The 22,683-nt window shown below is 41.9% G+C and overlaps 2 protein-coding genes across 2 annotated transcripts; one reads left to right on the forward strand and one right to left on the reverse strand.

The window, feature by feature from the left end:
* Positions 1 to 307: 307 nt before the first annotated feature.
* Positions 308 to 14,040, reverse strand: LOC115410130 (phosphatidylinositol 3,4,5-trisphosphate 3-phosphatase and dual-specificity protein phosphatase PTEN-like). Its single transcript, XM_030121590.1, has 9 exons — positions 13,316 to 14,040; positions 11,024 to 11,108; positions 10,884 to 10,928; positions 10,752 to 10,795; positions 9,556 to 9,794; positions 7,902 to 8,043; positions 7,272 to 7,438; positions 4,439 to 4,693; positions 308 to 3,754 (listed from the first exon to the last, which is right to left on the reverse strand). The coding sequence occupies exons 1-9, from the start codon at positions 13,392 to 13,394 to the stop codon at positions 3,566 to 3,568; spliced, it is 1,245 nt and encodes a 414-aa protein (XP_029977450.1). The 5' UTR covers positions 13,395 to 14,040; the 3' UTR covers positions 308 to 3,565.
* Positions 14,041 to 18,521: 4,481 nt separating this feature from the next.
* On the forward strand, positions 18,522 to 21,829 carry LOC115410131 (HEAT repeat-containing protein 1-like). The gene is made up of 3 exons (XM_030121591.1): positions 18,522 to 19,006; positions 19,228 to 19,629; positions 21,613 to 21,829. The coding sequence occupies exons 2-3, from the start codon at positions 19,401 to 19,403 to the stop codon at positions 21,699 to 21,701; spliced, it is 318 nt and encodes a 105-aa protein (XP_029977451.1). The 5' UTR covers positions 18,522 to 19,006; positions 19,228 to 19,400; the 3' UTR covers positions 21,702 to 21,829.
* Positions 21,830 to 22,683: the final 854 nt, after the last annotated feature.

Genomic DNA, 22,683 nt, shown 5'->3' on the forward strand with positions numbered 1-22,683 from the left:
CAGCAGGGGTGTCAAACTCCTGTCCTCGAGGGCCGGTATCCTACATGTTTTAGATGTTTCCTTCTTCCATCACATCTGGATCAGTTAATGATCAGCTCATCATCATGCTCTGCAGAAGCCTGATAATGATGAAATGGCTTCCAGATGTGATGGAAGAGGGAAATATCTAAAACATGCAGGATACCGGCCCTCGAGGACAGGAGTTTGACACCCCTGCTCTAGACCATGATATGTCTGTGGTTCCAACGTCCTCCAAAGATCCCTAGTTCCTCTGGAGGTTCCTGCTGGTGGAACCCACTGGTTTTTCTCCATCTCCAAACAGTCCTGTTTGGCGTTCTGGTCTTATTGGATGTCGATGCTGCTTCAGTTGTTGCAGTTTCTACCATAATTCTTGAGCGTCTGAGGTGCATCCTGTGTGATCAGGCTCTTGTTCAGATCTACAGGGTCAACAACAGGAACTTCAGGACAAAACCCAAAGTCTAAGAATCACACCCAAGGTCAGGAACAGTAACTACAAAGACCATGGCAGGTTGCAGCACCAGATATTAGGACGGAGATCAGGCGTCAGGTGGGACTCCGCCCACCAGCGTTTGGGAGCAGATGCTCCTTCAAATGATCATTAGGGATGCTCTGATCCATCAGGGTCCAATTAGAACTGATGGTCAGACACGGCGGTTTCAGGAACCTCATGCCCAAACATCTCTGTGATGCTTTTCTGTTTCAGAATTAGAGAACTCAACCAAAAGTCAACGATCATGTTTTCACGTTGCTTTCCAAAACCCCAAATAAAAAATGACTAATTTTTTGTTTTCATTGTACAAGCAGGTGATCGTTAGTTCCTAAACGACAGTTAAGCAATTCAGATGTAAATAGAGTTTATGGTCGAAAACAACTAAAACCACATGATCTGAATGTTTTACACTGAACTGAACACCGTTTATTTGGTCACTGCATCATATTCTAAACAAAATGTAAATGGAGTTGGAAGGAGCTTAGTTTTTCAGGATGAAACAGGAAACAAGTCATTCTCATATTTGTGGTTTTGGAAACAAAGGCTGAAAAAACCAAGCAGTGGGTTTATTGGGTAAGACCCTGCATCCCTAATGTTCATGTGCTTCTGTCAAATCCAGATGGATTGGCCTCCAACCTGATGGAACGTGATCCTCAAACTGTCGTCCCCGATGTTAAAGGGACAGTTGGCGTCTACGGAGCAGGAGGTCAAACTATTAACGGTCAATGGACAGAGTTCTTTCATATGTCAGAAACCAAAGACACACTGAGGTGGAACTCACAACTGATGAGCTGGAGGAGGAAACCTGCCGGAAGCTGATTGGTCAGCGGCTGGGGTTCTAATTTAAGAACATACTCAAACAACATCAACTGCTTAGAACAGGGTTTCTCATCCTCTGATGGCCTCTGGTCCTGCTTTCAGAGCCCGTGGGCAGAAGTCAAACACAAGACTACAGGAAGTACTGCAGGGATGATGTCACCAAACACCAACCAATGGAATTGTTCCATTTGCTTTTGGATCATTGCAAAAAATCAGCTCTGTGATAACCAATAGTCTGGAACCAGGTTCCAAGATCACATTCTGCCGAGGTTATGAGGTCAGACTAGACGATGTTTAAGGTCCGACAGCCTCTGGAGTCTCCTTTAGCCTCTCATTAGCATTTTTCAAGACACGTCAAAGCTTCAACTTTCCCAACATACTCTTATTTCAGGCTTTAAACGCCCACCAGCTTCAGGAAGCTCTACATGCCTCCTTGTTTCTTGGACTCTCCTGGAGCTCTGACCTGAAGGTTGAGAAACTCTGTTCTAAAACTGACCCTTTAGCGTCATAAACCACCCAACAGGCGTCCACGGATGGACTCGTCTCACACAACAAACATACGCCATCACAACTGCGTGAACCGACCACTGGTAAAGTGCGAACCCCAGCGCTGTGCACAGGTTGTAGAGTTCTGCTTTAGTTTGTGTGGGGATACGTTAGCCTACGTAGCTGGATAGCTTAAAACAGACCGGGCTGGAGGAATGGTTATACTGTGTGTAGCTTGTTTGTTGTTTAGCTTAATGATTAATACAAGTCAGAGTATAGTAAAACATTTCCTGTAACTGTAGGAGCTGATTGAGAATCCTTCCTTCTGCGCAAAACTGAAAACAGACAGAAAGTAGGAGCAGGGTTCACAGTAGGTCTGAGGGTGTGGTGGAACAGGAGACGATTGACACAACGGCAGCGGATTGTGTTGAAGTTTCTCTTCATTGTCACATTCAAACGATGGGTTGACTCTTCTCTCTGTGGACATGAACTGGGTCCAAACCAGAGGCAGAACTGGTCCAGTTTAGTCTGAGCTCAGAGGAAGGTCCATGGGGTTTTGGAATCAGACCTAAACCTACTGTTGAACAAACTTAATGGTTGTTAAGGTTACGGTATTGCCGTATTTACTGATGTGATGTTTGTTTGCTAAATTTGGAGGACTCCGAATTTTTTTACAAAGGGAAGTTCCAGGTTGTAGAAACATGGACAAACCACCCAGATCTGTCCCACGTCCTGTTAAATTAGACTCTTGTGCTGGAACCAACACTTCTTATTCCAACTTTCGATACCATGGTTTACATTTTTTGTTCTTCTTATGACCAAACTTGAAATCTTGAACCTTGAAAGACGCTTGAACTTCTATCTCGTGCTTTTTATACAATGAAAAAGTATTGAATTGACTCTGGTCCAAAGTGGTCTGAACTGGTCCGAACTCGTCTGAAGTGCTCCGTTGTTTCATTGTCCAGTGTTGGGTCCTTCCTGTGGTCCTGTAGACCAGTTACAGTCTGATGAGGACTTCCATCCTCTTCCAGGTTTCATCACTTCTTGAAATGTCCCCAGTTGTTTTTTTAAATGGACCAGAAGGTAAAACTCCTTTAAGGTATAATTATTGATCAGTTCAACATGATCGAGCAGATGTGAGGATTCGTGGTCCATGAGAAGGTTTTAAGTTCAGAGAGAGGAGTCAACACTCGGACAAAGCTTCGTCAAACCCAAATGGGCAGCGATGGAAAAAGAAAACCTGCATGTCCCAAAACTAGGAACAAAGGAACCAAGGAAGGAAAGGAAAGAAGGATGGAAAGACACGGGGGGGGGATTGTGGGTATTTATCCAACAAACATCTTGGTGTAGTCACTAAAGAAGTCTGCTTGTCTTTCAGTTTGTTTATATTCAAGTTTTACTCCTTTATTTTTTAAAATCTCCGCTCTGTCCATTCATCTGTCTTTATTGTCCATTCGCCGACCTGGCCCCACCCATCTTCTTAGCCCCGCCCTCCTTGCCGCTTGTTGTGTGATTGTCCAGCTGTGCATTGAGCAGTAAGATTGGAGGGGGAGGAGCTTATATCCTGATCTAAGTTCATGGGAGTCCTGCAGATCAGCGGTGGTCTGTTGGTTATATTCCCCATTAGCTAACGTCGCGCTAGCCTGAGTCCGGGGCGTTGTGTGTGTATATACATACATACTGTGTATATATATATATGTATATATGTATATATATACATACACGTATATGTGTGTTAGAGTGTGTGCATCAGACTTTGGTGATCTGATTGTGTTGGTCCTCGTCAAACGGCTCGTTCTCCGGGTCCGAGTCCGTGGTGTCGGAGTAGCGGTAGTGATCCGGTTCGTTGTCGCTGACGTCCGGCGTCACCGAGGCCGACGTGCTGCTGGCGTCGCAGTTTGCTCCTTCCTCCACCGTCTTTGTGAAGAACAATCTCACCTGAAGAAGGAAAATGATCAGAGCCGTCGGAAATCGTCAAGTTAATCGATCGATTGGACTGAAAATGTCAAAGAATAAAAGTGACTGAACATTTGCGAGCTGAACCTTCCACACTTTCAGCACCGCGTTCACGACTGTGATCCATATTTACTGGTGTCATCCACAGGCTCTACTTCTGGTTCACAGGTTTGGTTTGGTTGAATTCACTTTCATTCTTAAAAATAAGAAACTCATTCTGCTTTTATGTTTCAGCCGAACAGTCCTGACTGTTGATGTGTTGAATGTTCAGTGTCTACAACAGGACGTCTGATCATGTTAAAGTTGTGTTACTGCAACATTTAGAACTGACACTAAATACTAAAAGTACATTCAATATGTATAGATTTGAACTGTTCAGTGCATTTTATTATTTGTCTTCGTCTTTACATTTCGACCTCAGTATTTACATGATGTAAAGTCAAAGAAAAGCCTTTTACAGGTTGTACATCCATTCTGAGAATACCAGGTGCACCTGAAGGCACCACCGCGTCCCTGTGTTTATTTTTACTTTAGTTTAAACTGGACCCACTGACAGGTTCTCAGGTCTGGATCCAGTTAAAACCATCACCCAGCCTTAGTTCAGACTTGTTCCTGATGAACCGGGTCAGACCGGGTCAAGCGCTGGCCCGGTTCCATCACACGTACCTTGAAATTGGGGGAGAAGTTGCGGTTGGCCTTGTCCTTGTTGGCCTTGTCCAGGTCGTTCTTGGTCAGAGTCAGAACCAGGTAGTCTCTGTCGTTGGGTTCTCCCACCGTCGTGAACATCATCAGGGCTGGGTTGTGGTGCGTTCTGTCGCCCGGTTCCCTCAGCGTCCCGGCGCTGCCGTTCTCCAGTTTGTCTGGGTTCTCTTCCGGACCCGGGATGAAGAACGTGTTCACCCAGAAGTGGAACATCTTCTCCTAAAGCAGCAGAACCAGAGTCAGGATTGAACCTGTTTACATGACCACAAAAGTCCAATAACTGCTGATAATGATGCATTCGCTGTCAGTGCAGAAATAGGACCATCCATAAACCCTGGATCAGTCGTTTCACTCATTACTGGACTGATTTCACTTCAACTTCCTGTTCCTGTCGACTCCGTTCTTCTGTTTTCTGTGGTTTACTAGTTTTTCCAACTGAACTGAACCAATCAGAACCTGTTTACATGAACACACGGAGGACGGTTCATCTGATGGAATGTAATCTGATTACTGCTGTTATCTAACACAACAGATCAGACTGTGTTCTGGGCTGTACCAGTGCACTGGGATGTTCTGAACTGTTTGGGTTTGGATCTTCAAAACATTACAGAACCTTAACGCAGAACACACACAGTCTGAACAGTCTGAACAGTCTGAACAGTAAAAACAGTCTGAACAGTCTGAACAGTAAAAACAGTCTGAACAGTAAAAACAGTCTGAACAGTAAAAACAGTCTGAACAGTAAAAACAATCTGAACAGTAAAAACAGCCTGAACAGTCTGAACAGTAAAAACAGTCTGAACAGTAAAAACAGCCTGAACAGTAAAAACAGTCTGAACAGTAAAAACAGTCTGAACAGTAAAAACAGCCTGAACAGTCTGAACAGTAAAAGCAGTCTGAACAGTAAAAACAGCCTGAACAGTCTGAACAGTAAAAACAGTCTGAACAGTAAAAACAGCCTGAACAGTCTGAACAGTAAAAACAGCCTGAACAGTCTGAACAGTAAAAACAGTCTGAACAGTAAAAACAGTCTGAACAGTAAAAACAGCCTGAACAGTAAAAACAGCCTGAACAGTCTGAACAGTAAAAACAGTCTGAACAGTAAAAACAGTCTGAACAGTAAAAACAGCCTGAACAGTCTGAACAGTAAAAACAGCCTGAACAGTAAAAACAGTAAAAACAGTCTGAACAGTAAAAACAGTCTGAACAGTAAAACAGCCTGAACAGTCTGAACAGTAAAAACAGTCTGAACAGTAAAAACAGTCTGAACAGTAAAAACAGCCTGAACAGTCTGAACAGTAAAAACAGTCTGAACAGTAAAAACAGCCTGAACAGTCTGAACAGTAAAAACAGTCTGAACAGTAAAAACAGTCTGAACAGTAAAAACAGCCTGAACAGTCTGAACAGTAAAAACAGTCTGAACAGTAAAAACAGCCTGAACAGTCTGAACAGTAAAACAGCCTGAACAGTAAAAACAGCCTGAACAGTAAAAACAGTCTGAACAGTAAAAACATTCTGAACAGTAAAAACAGTCTGAACAGTCTGAACAGTAAAAACAGTCTGAACAGTAAAAACAGCCTGAACAGTCTGAACAGTAAAAACAGTCTGAACAGTAAAAACAGTCTGAACAGTCTGAACAGTCTGAACAGTAAAAACAGTCTGAACAGTAAAAACAGTCTGAACAGTCTGAACAGTCTGAACAGTAAAAACAGTCTGAACAGTAAAAACAGTCTGAACAGTAAAAACAGTCTGAACAGTCTGAACAGTAAAACAGTCTGAACAGTCTGAACAGTAAAAACAGTCTGAACAGTAAAAACAGTCTGAACAGTAAAAACAGCCTGAACAGTCTGAACAGTAAAAACAGTCTGAACAGTAAAAACAGTCTGAACAGTCTGAACAGTAAAAACAGTCTGAACAGTCTGAACAGTAAAAACAGTCTGAACAGTAAAAACAGTCTGAACAGTAAAAACAATCTGAACAGTAAAAACAGCCTGAACAGTCTGAACAGTAAAAACAGTCTGAACAGTAAAAACAGTCTGAACAGTCTGAACAGTAAAAACAGTCTGAACAGTAAAAACAGCCTGAACAGTCTGAACAGTAAAAACAGTCTGAACAGTAAAAACAGCCTGAACAGTCTGAACAGTAAAAACAGCCTGAACAGTCTGAACAGTAAAAACAGTCTGAACAGTAAAAACAGCCTGAACAGTCTGAACAGTAAAAACAGCCTGAACAGTCTGAACAGTAAAAACAGTCTGAACAGTAAAAACAGTCTGAACAGTAAAAACAGCCTGAACAGTCTGAACAGTAAAAACAGTCTGAACAGTAAAAACAGTCTGAACAGTAAAAACAGCCTGAACAGTCTGAACAGTAAAAACAGTCTGAACAGTAAAAACAGCCTGAACAGTCTGAACAGTAAAAACAGTCTGAACAGTAAAAACAGCCTGAACAGTCTGAACAGTAAAAACAGTCTGAACAGTAAAAACAGCCTGAACAGTCTGAACAGTAAAAACAGCCTGAACAGTAAAAACAGCCTGAACAGTAAAAACAGCCTGAACAGTAAAAACAGTCTGAACAGTAAAAACATTCTGAACAGTAAAAACAGTCTGAACAGTCCCTCTGTACATTCAGCAGCACTGACAAACAAAAACAGGTATTGAACTGATATTTGTCTGAACTATTACACCCCACCGTTTACATTATCAACAATAATCTGAGTATCCTCCTCCTTCCTCCTCCTCCTTCTTCCTCTTCTCTCTCCCTCCTCCTCTTCCCTCTCCTTCCTCCTCCCCCTCCTCACCTTCTTCATCATCTTGTTCTGTTTGTGGAAGAACTCCACCTTGATGTCTCCACACACAGGCAGTGGTTGTGGAAACTCAAACACCATCAGTTTGTCTTCTCGTCTGGTGTGACCGGGGTTGGACGTGTGGATCTTCACCTTCAGCTGGTAGACCACGAACTGGGGATCTGTGACGGACAGGACCAGACCAGGGGTCACACAGGACCACAACCACCAGACGGACAGATGGACGGACAGACAGAGACAGGATGGACAGATGGATGGATGAACGGATGGACAGGAAGTTAGACAGACAGATGGACAGTTGGACAGGCAGATGGACAGACAGCTGGACAGTTGGACAGACAGCTGGACAGACAGCTGGACAGTTGGACAGACAGCTGGACAGTTGGACAGACAGTTGGACAGACAGTTGGACAGACAGCTGGACAGACAGCTGGACAGACAGTTGGACAGACAGTTGGACAGACAGCTGGACAGACAGCTGGACAGACAGCTGGACAGACAGTTGGACAGACAGTTGGACAGACAGCTGGACAGACAGCTGGACAGACAGCTGGACAGACAGTTGGACAGACAGCTGGACAGACAGTTGGACAGACAGTTGGACAGACAGCTGGACAGACGTACTGCAGTTTCCTCCGGTGAACATGGGGATGGTCTCAAACAGCATCTTGTGGAAAAGCAGAGCCACAGGTTTGTACTGAAGCTGGTTCTTCAACAGGAAACTGTAGTAGAAGACGTAACGCCGCTGACTGGGGATGGTCACACCCTGCGCACACACACACACACACTTGTTCTGTAAACTGAACTTGGACTGAACAGAACCACCTCAACTGAACTCAAGCGTCTGAGTTTCGTTTCAACTTTAACCCTTTGTCCTGTTTATTGGGGTCGTTGTCATGGAAACGCAGGTAGATCTGACTTTACTGAACTCACACAATGACCACACCCACCTCCTTTTATTCAGTCCATTCATTGGTTGAGTCATCTATTGATCATTTTGCGTATTTCGTTCACTTTTCTCTCTGACACTTAAACGGTCCAATCCGTCTGTTCTGTTCTATGTTCTGTTCTAACTCCACTTCTTAGGTTTTTTATATTTGACTTTTTCATTATTTTTATGCTGCTCATGTTTTTCTTGCACTTTATTGTGTTGCTGCTTTGACCAGTGAATAAGTAAAAGTCCAATCTAATGTAAAACCATAAAAATGTTCGATTATACTCCTGTGTGTTTCATTTTCAGTTGGTTCTAAATGTTCCGTCAGTCCAGTCCAAGAGTCGGACACATCACACCAGTCTGACCCTTAACCTTTGACCTTTTCATGTCGAGTCTTTTTATTGTTCTATTTGTGGGTTTTTGTTCCTTTTTTCACTCTAATCCACGGGTGTCAAACATACGACCCAGGGGCCAAAACTGGTCCACCACAGGGTCTAGTCCAGTCCAGTCCACCACAGGGTCTAGTCCAGTCCGGTCCACCACAGGGTCTAGTCCAGTCCGGTCCACCACAGGGTCTAGTCCAGTCCGGTCCACCACAGGGTCTAGTCCAGTCCGTGGGATGAATGTATGAAATGCAAAAATTACACTGAAGATCTGAACGATCAACGGAGTCAAACTAGTTTTAATTGAGGTTCTACATCCAGACCAAGTCCATGTATCGTGGATCAGAACCAGGAAAATAGGACCACAAGAACCTATAAATAATGAAAACTACAAATCTGTTTTTTGTTTTTTTCATTGTAAAAAAAAAAGGAAAATTGCATTAAAATATTTACATTTACAAACTATCATTTTACAAAAAAAGTGAATAACTGGAACAACTATGAGGTCAGAGTCATGTGAACAAAATTCTGCTGTTATTACATGTGTTTGTTTGTGTTTGTTTGTGTCTGTATTTGTTCGTCTGTTTGTTTGTGTCTGTTTGTTTGTTTGTGTTTGTTTTTTTGTGCTTGTTCAAATGTACATGTGCATAAATGATCAACTCTGAATATTGGTAAAATGCACTTATTTTTCTGAAGACATGTCAGGTTGTTTGTGTTTTTCAGATTTTTAAGGAAACTTTGTAGCTGTAAACTTTTTCATCATGTAATTAGACTTTTTCCACAGTTCTTATGGTCCTGGTCCGGTTCATATTGGGCTGAATGTGGAACTGAACTAACAGGACTCAGACCCCCTGGAGTCTCCATCTTCTGTTCAGGAATGTGGTCCCCTCTGGTCCTGGTCTAAACCCTGTCCACAGGACCCGGTCTCATCCCGGTCCAGGTTGCGGTGTGGGTGGGGTACCTTCTTGTCGCGGGTTCGGACCTCTCCGTAGAAGTCCAGCGCCTCCTGTGCCTCCTGGAACTTTCCGCGGTGCAGCAGGTAGGCGCAGATCATGACCCCTGTGCGCCCTTTTCCCGCCTTACAGTGGATGGCGGCCACGTGCTGCTCGTCCTCGCTCAGCCAGTGGTCCAGATCTTCGCAGAATGGCTTGATGAGCTCCAGCTGAGGGGGGTTGTGGTCCTCGAAGGGGTACTGGGCCACTGGGGGGGGGGGGGGGGGGGCAAAAAGACACACCCACAGGCTGTTTATTTACAACACTGAGCCGTTTACACTGACCACAAAAACACACAAGTGTTAAAACTCAGATGATGATGCGTTCATTGTCACTGCAGAAATAGGATCCTCCATAAACCCTGGTTCAGTCCATTATCGGATTCATTTACAGTTACACACTGATGGACAATTCAACTTCCTGTTCCTGTCTTCAACTCATGTTGTTTAGTTACTTTATTCAATCTTTTTGTAGGTTTTTTTGTTTATCAATTTTTCATTGTTTTATTCAATCTTTTTCGGTTCAATCTGCCACATCCTACAACATGAATTCAACAGTAAAATTTGATCAGTGACAGTGGATGGACACACTAGGTTTAAATATATTAAAGAAAAAAAAAAGAACCAAAAACAAACAGAAAAATATACATGAAGAAACTTTAAAGATGTGAAGTCAATATAATAAACTAAAATGAAGGAAAAAACAATAAAACAAGGGAAAAAATGAACAAAAACCAAACAAAATAATAAGTAACATGAATAAAATAAGCAACATGAATAAAATACGCCATAAAAAAGAAATCAAAGAAAAAATAATGAAACAGGCAACAAATGAACAAAAACGAACAAAATGAACAAAAACAAATAACATGAACAAAAACAAAAAAATGAAAAAAAAAAAAAAGGCTGTAAACATTTGTTTTTCTGTTCAGTTAATGACAGATTTTGCTTTAGACGTCTGTTTTTCTTCCCTTTTCTCTGTTTTTCTATAATAACCTTTGAATTGACTTTAATGAACATGTGCACGATCAGTGAATTAAATATAGAGAAGACAGGACCGACAGTGAAACAGGTCCAGGCCAGAGGATCCTATTCCAGTAAATGCAGATAAATATGTGCAGGTTAAAGTAGAGGGCGGTTCCTGTGGGCTGTGAAGGCTTAAATACCTCGACAGTTGAACTTGGACGTGTCGTAGTGTCTCTCTGCACATCTGTGAACACATGTTTACAGAGTGTTTATGACCACAGTACTCAGAAAACAGACCATGTTTGTAGAAATGCACAGCTCAAAACACTCACAGGTTGTAGATCTTATAGTGATTCTTGTGCTTCGAGTCTAAAAACCTGAAAGAAACAAAGACGAACGTTAGAAACCTTCACTTGATGACCGTCAACGACCCCACCTGGTTGAAACGCACAAACAGGAAGTGATGTCATACCGCACCACGTCGTCAATGTTGTTCCTGTACACGCCTTCCAGACGCTCGGCGGGGAAACCCATGGCGATGATGTTTGGATAAATATCTGATCAATGAGTCAGGGATCAATAAGGTTAGCGAGGGGCCGCGAGGCGTTCAGGGGCCGGGCTCCAGCCTCTGAAAGCTGAAGACGCAGAAATATTCAGCAAATTCTACAAACGTCTACGTCTGAGCGTCGACAGACCAAGACAATATGAACAGGATAACGGAGACAGAACCACAAACACAAACTGTCCTCTGTGTTTTAGAACGAGAAAAAACAAAAAAATCACATTATGAAAAGATTTAAACCATCAAACAACAGAGAAGAAGAACCACAAAAAAACACGTCTGTGGAAACAACAGTGATGCCAGCAGCCCACAACGACAGCAACCGACGACGGCAGCAACCCACAACGACAGCAACCGATGACGGCAGCAACCCACAATGACGGCAACCAACGACAGCAGCAACCCACAACAACGGCAACCAACGACGGCAGCAATCCACAACAACAGCAACCCACAATGATGGCAACCGACGACAGCAGCAACCCACAAAGACGGCAACCGACAACGGTAGCAACCCACGACAGCAACTGACGACGGCAGTAACTCACAACAACAGCAACCCACAACAACAGCAACCCACAATGACAGCAACCGACGACAGCAGCAACCCACAAAGACGGCAGCCGACGATGGCAGCAACCCACTACAGCAACTGATGACGGCAGCAACTCACAACAACAGCAACCGACGACGGCAGCAACCCACAACGACAGCAACCAACGACGACAGCAACTGACAACGGCAGCAACCCACAACGACAACAACCGACGACGGCAGCAACCCACGACAGCAACTGACGATGGCAACAACCCACAACAACAGCAACCAACGACGACAGCAACTGATGACGGCAGCAACCCACGACAGTAAGTATGTTTTAATATTCATAAAATATCATGAAATGAAATATCGTAATATATTGTGGAACCTTTACATTCTTCCAGGTCTACTTCTGAGGTCCGTCTGTTTGATCATCATCAGGTCTGTGTTTGATTATCGAGAAATAAAAAGAAATGAGGAGAAATAAGGGCTGTAAAATGACCAAACATGGGCCCAGTTCCATTAAATGAAAGCCTGTTCACCTGAAATAAATGAGTGGAACATGAACTGACTTCAGTTTAGGATTAAAAACCAAACAGTGGATTCATGTCCTTCACCTACAGGTTTATTTATTTTATTACGTCTCTGTTGGACTCAATTATATAAACTTCAACACAAAATAATACTGGAGTACTTTGTGTTTTTGTTTCAAACTTTGGAGCAAATTTTCACTGAAGCATTGGGACCAGAAGTCAAAGCAGAAGTTCTGCAGGTGTTTCCTTCAGGTGTTGGACTGGGACTATTTTTACTCTGTGGTTTTACACTTTCACTTCCTCATCACTGCATTCAAATACTAAGAATCCAACGGACTCCCACTGATCCGGTTCTGCTCCGGTTCTGATGACCGGTCCTGGTGTTGGACCTGTGCAGGTGATGCGTTCACGTCCAGCTGGTGAAGGTGGAACTCTTTCATCTCCTGCTGATGCAACGCATCCGACACACCGTTAGCTTAGCCTGTTAGCACCCCCCCTCCTCCTCCCCCCTCCTGCGGGACAGCAGAACACACTAAAACCAAGCATTCACTCCAGTATCTGCATCTGAGCAGACACCCAAAACCGAACCAAACCGAACCGACTTACAAGAACCAGACAGGACGTGAACGTTTGCTGACACCAGCCGAGGAACTACCCCTGGTCTACCAATGAGATCCTTCCGCCGGACTCCGCAGACAAAACAGACCATTTAAGGTGAAGATAGATTTCCCCTCATTACCAACAGCTCAAACCCACCTGCGTTCACCGTCTGCACTAAACAGCTGACATCCACACATCGGCCTCTAGAACCAGAGGGTTGGGTCCATTTAGGGCTCTAGTTTTTGCTCTGTTTCAGGTGTTCTTCCGCTGGTGCAGCGGCTGATGCCCGAGTCCAGACCAAACCAAACCGAGCCCCGAAATGTGTCTAAAAATCTTATTTCAACACGGAACCATGTAATACACACCCATAAATAACTGTTGTAAAGCAGTAATATTCAAAGGTCGTCCCCATTTTCCATTTAAATCTAACTGTATGAGCTGTTTAACCTGGGGGTTAAATCACGCCGTTTTCCAACGGAGTTCTGCACCACAAGCTAACATTAGCGGCTAACGGCTCATTAAAGGATACAGGTCAGGTCCAGGTCGAAGCCGTCCTCCTGGTACCGCCTTTTGTTCCGGCTCACGATCTCCTTGATGATCGCAGCCATGGTCCGTGTCTCCGGTCCGGGTGGTGCTGATAACGGTAAGGTGGAACCGGGACCGGCGGCCGGTACTGCTCCGTCCCCGCTCCGCAGCCTCCGCTCCTGCTAGCCGGGAAGAGAAGCTAGCTAAGTGGGGCAGCTAACCCGGAGCTTCCCGATCTCCAGAACTGGGCTTTTACGGTAAAATGTCGACGCTCCTCCGGATGGACGAGAAAAACAAATCCCGTCCCGGTGGAGGTAAAAAAAAAAATCCCTTTCTCCAGATCCTCCGATGTAGCCCCCGAGCTCCAACGCGGACAGCGGCTAGCCGGCCTGCTAGTTGCCAGGCAGCCCGGCCGTCGGTGCTGTTTTCTGGGTCAGAACCAGGGGGCGTCGGGGCCTCCTCCCTGCTCCCGCTGCGGGCCCGGGTTTCCAGGTCCCCCGCCTGGAGACACAACCATCCACGGCTTGAATTTCGGTTAAACTCCAGCCGTACGGACGTCGGATCAACCCGCTGGGACTCTTCCGGGGCTCGGTGTGCAGCAGAGACGCCGTGATTGGATGCAGATACGCGGAGAGAAAACCTCTCCGAGCCGAGGTGGAGGTCCGAGCCGAGGTGGAGGTGTCTTTGAGCGGAGGAGAAGAGGAGGGTGAAGCCGGAGAGAGGAGAGAACGACCGGCACTTCCGCTCCGAAGACACCGAAGAAAATAATAGACAGAATAATATAACATAAAAAAATATATACGATAAAAAATAATACACGATAAAGATAATATACGACAAAAGTACGTTAAAAATAATGACAAAAATAATATAAAATAATATACGTTATATTACGTAATATGTTAAAAGTAATGTATGAGAAAATGATATGATTTAAAAAAAATATATAGATATGACAAAAATAATGTGACAAAAATAACATACGACCAAAAAAAAGTGACAAGAATAGGAAAACACAAAAATACACGGGCAGAAGAAAAGGAGTAGATTATTATTATTATTATTATTATTATTATTATCAATATTTAGGCTGAGCCCAGGCACACATGCCGGCGAGGGCCTATTAAAATAGCATGGTTCCGTTATTATTTTTCCTGGCCATTTTGAACACAAATTTGAGCCCCTGAATGTTAACAAAAAGTTAATTTCATTTTACCAAAAATTCAAGCCTGGTGAAATTTTTTTAAAATTTAAAGTCGCCAAGAAAAAATATTGCAAAATGACTCGGCCACGCCCCCTCAAATATCAAAATACATTACACGGATGGGAGCCCTCCCCAAAATTTTTTCAACATACAAACATTAAACTTGGTGCAGACATAGCCCATGGTAGGACAAGTAAAAAATGACATTATGGCCCCGCCCTAAACCCAACAGGAAGTCGGCCATGTTGGGTGGAAGTGTGGACCTGTAAAATCCCACCCCTCATACTTTCATCATCTCCTCCCAGGGTTTACATCCAATTTGGACCAAACTGCGTGAAAATCACCTACACACATGTAGGGGTGTGTTTTGGGAAGAATCTAGCGATACGATACACCTCACAATACTAGGATCATGATTCGATATATCACACAAATATTAAACACATTTTTATTTGATCCCAACAGGATCTAATTCAGGGGTGTCAAACTCATGTTAGTTCAGGGGCCACATACAGACTAATATGTTATAAAGTGAGCCGGACCAGTCAAATAATATAAATATTAGGATAAGAACTGATAAATAATGTCGACACCGAAGTTTTCTCTCTGTTTTGGAGTGAAAATGTCAAATTCCATGATGAAAATGTTTACATCTACAAACTGTACTTGAACATAACATGAACAAATATGAACAACATGAAAATGCTTAAGAAAAATAAGTGCAATTTTAGCAATATTACACTTTAGTTTTTAATCATTTATACATGTGCATCACAACTTACAAATCACAGTGGATCTACAAATACACAAAACATGTAGAAACAGGCAGAATATTGGTACAATTCTACATACTTCTCTCAAGACATTTCAGATTATTGAAATTTTTTGCAAAAGTTTAGTCTGTAAATGTGAATATTTTTGTGTATTTTTACCTTTTTTACACTAAAACAAAGAGAGAAATTTGTGGTTACTTTATTTATAGGTTATTATGATAGTGTTTCACTGGTCTGACCCACTTTAGATTGAATTGACCTAAAATGATTTTAACACCATTGATTGTTAATATCTTCAGTCTACTTTTTGCATTTTACAAATTCATCCCAGGGGCCAGATTTGACCCTTTGGTGGGCCAGTTTTGGCCCCCAGGCCACATGTTTGACACCTGTGATCTAATGCTATATCACCAAATGTTCCTGTGTTCAAACTGAAATTCAGTTTTACAGACATTACAGTTTCAGATCTTGTTCAAATGTTCATATTCTGTTAGTTCAGAACTAACATCAGAACAGTATTTTTGTGCAATACCAACAAAGGAACAAACATTATTTATAAAAGAGTGTTAAATAATAATAAATAAAAGAAAAACAAAAATCAACCTCCACAATATCTGCATTTGAATAAATACCTAAAAATATTGATACAGTACTTTTTAATATTGATACAGTATTGTGAAATGAAATATCGCGATATATTGCAGAAGCGATATTTTCTTACAGCCCTACAAACTGAGCAAAACTGAAGAACATGAACAAAAAATGAAGGGGAAGAAAATTAGCCTGGTCAGCTATCCATCTTTCTCAAATCGTAATCCGTCTGAAATATCATGATACATTGCAGAACCGATATTTTCTTACACCCCTACACTCGTGTGATCAAAAGTTATCACCTACATTTTTGATCAAATGTTTGATCAAATGTGATGACCTGAATATGAACAAGCGTTGCTGTGATGACCTCACAATGAAACAGTCATTTTCAGAAGTATAAAAGTGTGTATATCTCGCACACACAGCGTCAGATTGAATTGGACCCAGTGTAGCATTTGTGTGGAAGGACAACCTGAACATGATGATATGGAACTCCTATAGTTGGATCGTAATTTGGCTCTCTGACGCCCCCTACAGTTTTTGAATGGGAGTGAAAAATTTTTTGACATAAGGCCCTTTTCCACCAAAAGCCCAGGAACTTTATGACCAGGAACTTATTTGGGTCAAAGGGTTCCTGGTAATGGGCTCTCTGCACAGCCCCACTACTTCCTGAACTTCAGGTGGGTTCTTTATTTCCTGTCTTTCATTACTGGACACACTGATTAATCCAGGTGTGTCTAATTAATCAGTAGTCACAACAAGAAGGAGCAGGCACACCTGGATTAATCAGTGTGTCCAGTAATGAAAGACAGGAAATAAAGAACCCACCTGAAGTTCAGGAAGTAGTGGGGCTGTGCACAGAGCCCATTGTGTTTCCACCCCACCCCGAAGTTCAGGGTCATTTATTCAAATCAGGTTAATGATGTATGAGGGACCAGTAACGGAAACTGGAGTCCAGTTCATGTACGTTCACAAACTCAGCTCTAGTTCAATAAAATGACACAGTACTGTAAGTGGACGGTTTGGGTTTAACATTTTACTGGTTGTTGAATCACTTAATCCAACTGGAATACATTTTAAATGAAGTTAACCATCATTACAGATCCTTAATTTGCATTTAAAAATGGTAGAACATGTATTTTTAACTTCTCATTCCTTAAACTAAATCACATCTAACTTTCAGTGTGATGGATGATTCTGTTTCATTTCTGTTGTTTTACAGATTTAGTCCAGGTTCAACCTAAAGTCAGACAGATTTACTCAAATGAATGCATTTAATTTGATTGCATATTACTGATAAAAGTACTTATACTCATATTTTGATGCCTTGTAAATGAACAGGCAGTATTAGGTTAGATTTTTTTGATTAAACCTTGAAACAAAACAAAAGGTGCAAAAAACAAGGTGCCTTGAGATTAAAAGGGAAATAAACATGTGTGAAAGGTTCAGGCTTTTGGACCAGGGTCTGGCCCAGGTGGACCAGTGTGTGGACCAGCTGGTCCAGGACAGCCGGTCTGGAACTCCATGGTCCCACTCCCTGTTTCTCTTTCCTACATGAACAGTAATAAAAATGCCAAAATGAATAACAGAACACATGATGACAGATTCCTACTACTATGATGTGTCATGTGACCTGTGTGACCTGGGCTGTTGTAAACAGCAGTAGATGTTGGACCAGGACACACATGAGCCACAGGTTCAGAAAAAGAGGCGAGTCCGTCCGGTCCATTTCAGGTGGAAATCACAAACATACAGAATAAATCAGTGCTCAGCTCACAGCGACAACATGAATCCATCCAGTTCTGATTTAGGTTTAGTGTCAGACTGTAGACCAGTTTGTATTAGGTGAACCAGACTTAAACAGCTGATGCTGCTGACTACTGTTAGAACATGGAACCAACTAAACAGTGAATATTTGTGTCATATTCAGACCATTGGTTTGTTCGACAGTTAGATCCACTGCGACTGTTGTGCTCCTTTAGTTTCTTTTAATCCTGCATAAGTTTCTTCTTCTTTTCTCGTATTTCTTTAGGCTTGTGTCTTATATTTGGCTCCGACAGCTTTTACTTGAGCCTTGCTTGTTTTGTGTCTGCGATTCGAAGTCCGTCTGAATTTCCTCGTCATCTTTCCACTTGTTGTAGCTTCTGTTTTGGTCCATTTTCCAAATTATCAAAATACAAAGCTTGTGGAAATTAAATGAATGAATTAAATATTAGTGGGTGAACGGAATGCGGAAACGCTGTGAGTCTAGTCCACCACTCAGTGTTCTGCAGCACACAGCCCCACCCCTTAAAGTTCCTGGTGATCTGAAAAGTACTACCTCCTACCAGGAACTTCTTCAGGGAAAATTTGGGGCCGGGAGAAGGTTATTTACCTGGGTCATTTTTTTAGTGCAAGCACACCAGGGCTTTTGAAAGTTCAGGGTAATGCTCAAAGTTCCTGCGGTGGAGAAGGGCCTATAGTCAAAAGAAATTTGACACACACATCCCTCATACCAAACTGAACCAAAAAGTCAATGAGGACACACCCCTATTTACAACTGTGTTTCCATGACAACATCAAAATTGTACCATAGAAATGAATGGGGTTTTGGCAGAATCCCACCCCTCATACTTTCATCATCTCCTGCTAGGGTTTACATCCAATTTGGACCAAACTGGGGGAAATCCCCTACACATGTGTGATCAAAAGTTATCAATGACATATTTGATCAGATGTTGGGCGTGGCTGTGACCAGCCTGTGATGAAGCGTTCATTTTCAGAAGCATAAACCTGTGCTTATCTCCCAGAATGTCAGATCAAGCCCACGATACGGTGTCCTCTCACTGTCGGAGGCCTCAGCGGTTGTGCAGGAGGGCGAGGGCCTTAACACCGCTTGTGGTTTTAATTATTATTATTATTATTATTATTATTTTGTCATGGTTGTTTCATTCGTGGTGATGGTTTTTTTCTTTATGTTTCCGTTTCGTCTAGTTTGATGCCGGCTCTACTGAGCGTGCTCAGAGACAGAAAGGAGCTGTTGACCAATGAGATCTACCTGCTGAGCACCGTCACCGCCCTCCAGCGAATCACGGAGACGCTGCCTCATTTCATCAGCCCGTACCTGCAGGACGTCACTTCACAGGTGAGTGGAACCGCCATCGTCCGGTCGGACAGGTCTGGATTCTCCAGATCCAAATCCAGGGTCATTTTTCCTCCACTGACCCTCGGAGAATGTGGGCAGGCATCAGAGAAGTAACAGATTACAACCAGAAGGTCACAGATGCCCCTGGATCCTTTTCTTCCCAATACCCTTAACAACTGTTATGCACAGTTTGAGGTTCTTAACTCCTCCTCTCCTTCTAGGCTTCACCACCACATCCAGTGCCCCCCCCCCCCCAGAGTAAAAACAGCAGAACTGAGGACAGTCCTACAGAAGGTGAACCCCAGAAAGGCTGCAGGTCCAGACCAGGTACCAGGGAGAACCCCCAAAGGCCTGTGTCCACCAACTGTCTGTGGTATTCACAGACATATTCAATATGTCATTCAGCCAGCAGGTGGCGCCAGCATGCTTGCAGACTGCTGCTGTCGTCCCCGTCTCAAAGGGCTCCACAGTGTCATGTCTGAATGACGACCGCCCTGTGACTCTGACTTCTACCATCAGGAAGTGCTTCGAAAGCCTCGTAACGACAGAAATAAAGAAACTGAAGGAGAACTACATGGTTCTGTTACCGGAGACCATCCCGTTCCTGGCAGAGCCCATGGAAGGTCAGAGGTCACACACGAACATCTGAACATGTTTTCACACCGACACAGCAGATTATTTATGTTAATCATAAAAAACCAGACGGCCTGATCACAATCCAGGGTAACATGAAGGGTGCACAGAGAGATAAAAAATACTAATGCTCTATCAGAAACTCAGACAGGCCATTGGATTTGTCTGATATTTCTCTTTTAAAGTCCAGAATCTGTGTGTATTCTGGTGTCTCCTATAACTGTGTCAGGCTTGTACCCCTGTCAGATCACACATTCTTGGCTGTACGGACACTCCAGCCTAACAGCCTCCATATTTAATGCCTACACACAGATACAAATGTTTCAGCACTCAGGACAATCATGCATTGTTTTTTGCATAGATGTGGTGTCCAAAGCATGCCTGCTGAAAAATTCCATATATTGACACAAACAGTCAAATCAGAGCCACATATTTAGAATGTGGTATACGGACACTACTGGTGTACGGACTCTAGCAGATGTGAATGGAAATGTGTCTGAGCACATGGTGGCATCTGTGTTCCATCTGGAACTAAGTCTTCTGGTACAGGAGGACACAAACATGTGGAACCAGTGAGAACAGTAGATCTGTAAGGCATAGAGTCCAGATTAGTGATGGAAGTATATTGGTGTACGGACACTCCAGGAATTTGGGTGAACAACGCACCATTGAAAACATGCGCTTCCACGTAAACATCCGTTTGACACATTGTTCCAAATGTTGTGCAGCATACCAGGGAGCAGAGCCACATCTGTCTAGTTGTGCAGATTTAGTCCTAATAATACTGAAAGAACAGGTTCCCATTCTATTATTCCAATTAAAGGGCTGGAAAAGAAGGGGTTAACAACAAAATGGTGGATTGTCTTAATACTGAAAATAAGAATTGATAATCAAACAGCTGCTCAACAAAAAGGATCAATAAATGAAAAGCAATGTGATGTGTGTATTTGGAATAAAAAAGACACAGGAGTTGAGTAGGAATTATTTATTGTGTTACAAACATTATGGACAATCATTTTGCTCTTATAACGATCAAATTGTGCATGTTTTCACACTCATTGGGTCGCCATTTTATCCCTTCCAATTTTCTTCCAATTTGGAGGATTGCAAGATCTAGTAATAAGGTGGACAAAGAAACATTTTGGGAATGGTTTTGGGAGGATCTGTTTGCAATACTGATTAAAAACTGGTGCAAATATACTGGTACACCTGGATTGTGATCAGGCCGAGAACACGTAAAATGCAGCGTTCCCTCCATAATCGGACCTAAAACAGGACTTAATTCTTCTAATATCATCACTTTTCTTCATATTTCTACTAATTTCACTTTGACTCATAGAACTAGTTTTTCCCTGAAATTGCAACAAGTTATTCTTGCATCATAATGACTTTATTCTTGTCAAACGGAAACTTTTTTCTTGCCACGACTTTATTCAGATGACTTTAGTTAAAAAACTTTGCCACTTTTTACTGGAAATGATATTTGTTTTTCATTGACTACTGATTGACTACTGCTATATTAATATTGTTATGTTACTTTACTCTTCTAAAATGTTTTTATCGTAATAATAATAATAATAATACTTTATACTCACTTTTATATATTTTGATAATACTATAAGACTTAATGTTTTATCATATTAAAGTCAACCTCTATTCTCATATTACCTTTTTATTCTTCACCTTCATCACATGTGACACCTGAATGCATCACACATGACATCTGAATGAGTCTCATAACACCTGAACACATCACATAAGTAATAATTTGTAATAAAAAGAATAAAAAATGATGAAAAGACAGTAAAGTACTGACCTCATGTTATTTTTTTTTAATGCTGTAACTGTTTGTTTCAGAGTTAAACACGTCGTCTGTAGATTCCACATCAGGTCTTGAGTTCTTCTACTGATGCTGAAAGTGTGATGCGTTTACTGTCCGTACGTTTGTGTTGAATCTCTGTGTTCTGTTTTAGATGAGTGTGAGCAGGTGGAGCAGCAGGTGCAGACCGTCGTCCAGGAGATGGAGAACATCCTGGGAGAACCGCTCAACACCTACTTCTAAACACAGGGGAGGTTCAAAAAAACCACAGATGCTTCACAGTCGATTTGTACTTTTGTCTCCAATGGAAAAACTCAACTCATGTCACAGCGTCGACTCCAACATAACTTTAAATAAAACGGATCATTTCAGGGCTTCGTTTAGATGGTTTCATATCAGTTTATTGTGGATTTTACTGTTTATCACTAAACAAATGAATAATAAAATAATAAGAAAATAAATGTGTCCTAATAATAGATTTAGATATTGTTTTGAAATAAATGTTGGAATTCTAACCCAATAGAAACTGAGAAAAAATAACATGAGCTTTTGTAACATAAAGTTACGGAAGAGGCTTAGGGCCACTGGAAAAAAAAATCAAATTAAGGTCCATATACTTTTTTTTTTATTGTTGCTCTGAGATTAAAGTCAGAATTCTGAGAAAAAAAGTCTGAATTCTGACTTTTTTTCTCACAATTTTGACTTTAATATCAGAACAATAATTACACTTTTTTTTTTAAACAGTCAGAATTCAGAGAAAAAAGTCAGAATTCTGACTTTTTCTCAGAGTAATAATATAGAAATATATATTGGACCTTAATAATGTTTTTTTTCCAGTGGGCCTAACCCTCTTCTGTGTAAAGTGCAGATTCCAGAAGGTTTATTTCAAGTGTCCTGTGACATAAAAGCAGAGGCTGAAACGCTGCAGATAAACTACAGATGAACCAAAACACTGATAATATCCTGTGTTTTTATGGATTTCTATGTTTCCATATTTTCATCATGGATGATTTGTTGTTTGATAGTCTTAATAAAAGATTTAGATATTGTTTTAAAATACTTTTAAATAAGAATAAATAAAATAAATGTCTCTAAATACTGAACATTGATATTAAACATGATGCTAAATATTAAAACAGTAGAAAATTAAAACATTAGCATCACATTGTAACAGAGTTTATTATTATAACAAGATTTCTACATTTTATCAAATGTTTCTTGTTTA

Source organism: Sphaeramia orbicularis, chromosome 19, assembly GCF_902148855.1.
Source record: "Sphaeramia orbicularis chromosome 19, fSphaOr1.1, whole genome shotgun sequence".
NCBI lineage: Eukaryota > Metazoa > Chordata > Actinopteri > Kurtiformes > Apogonidae > Sphaeramia > Sphaeramia orbicularis.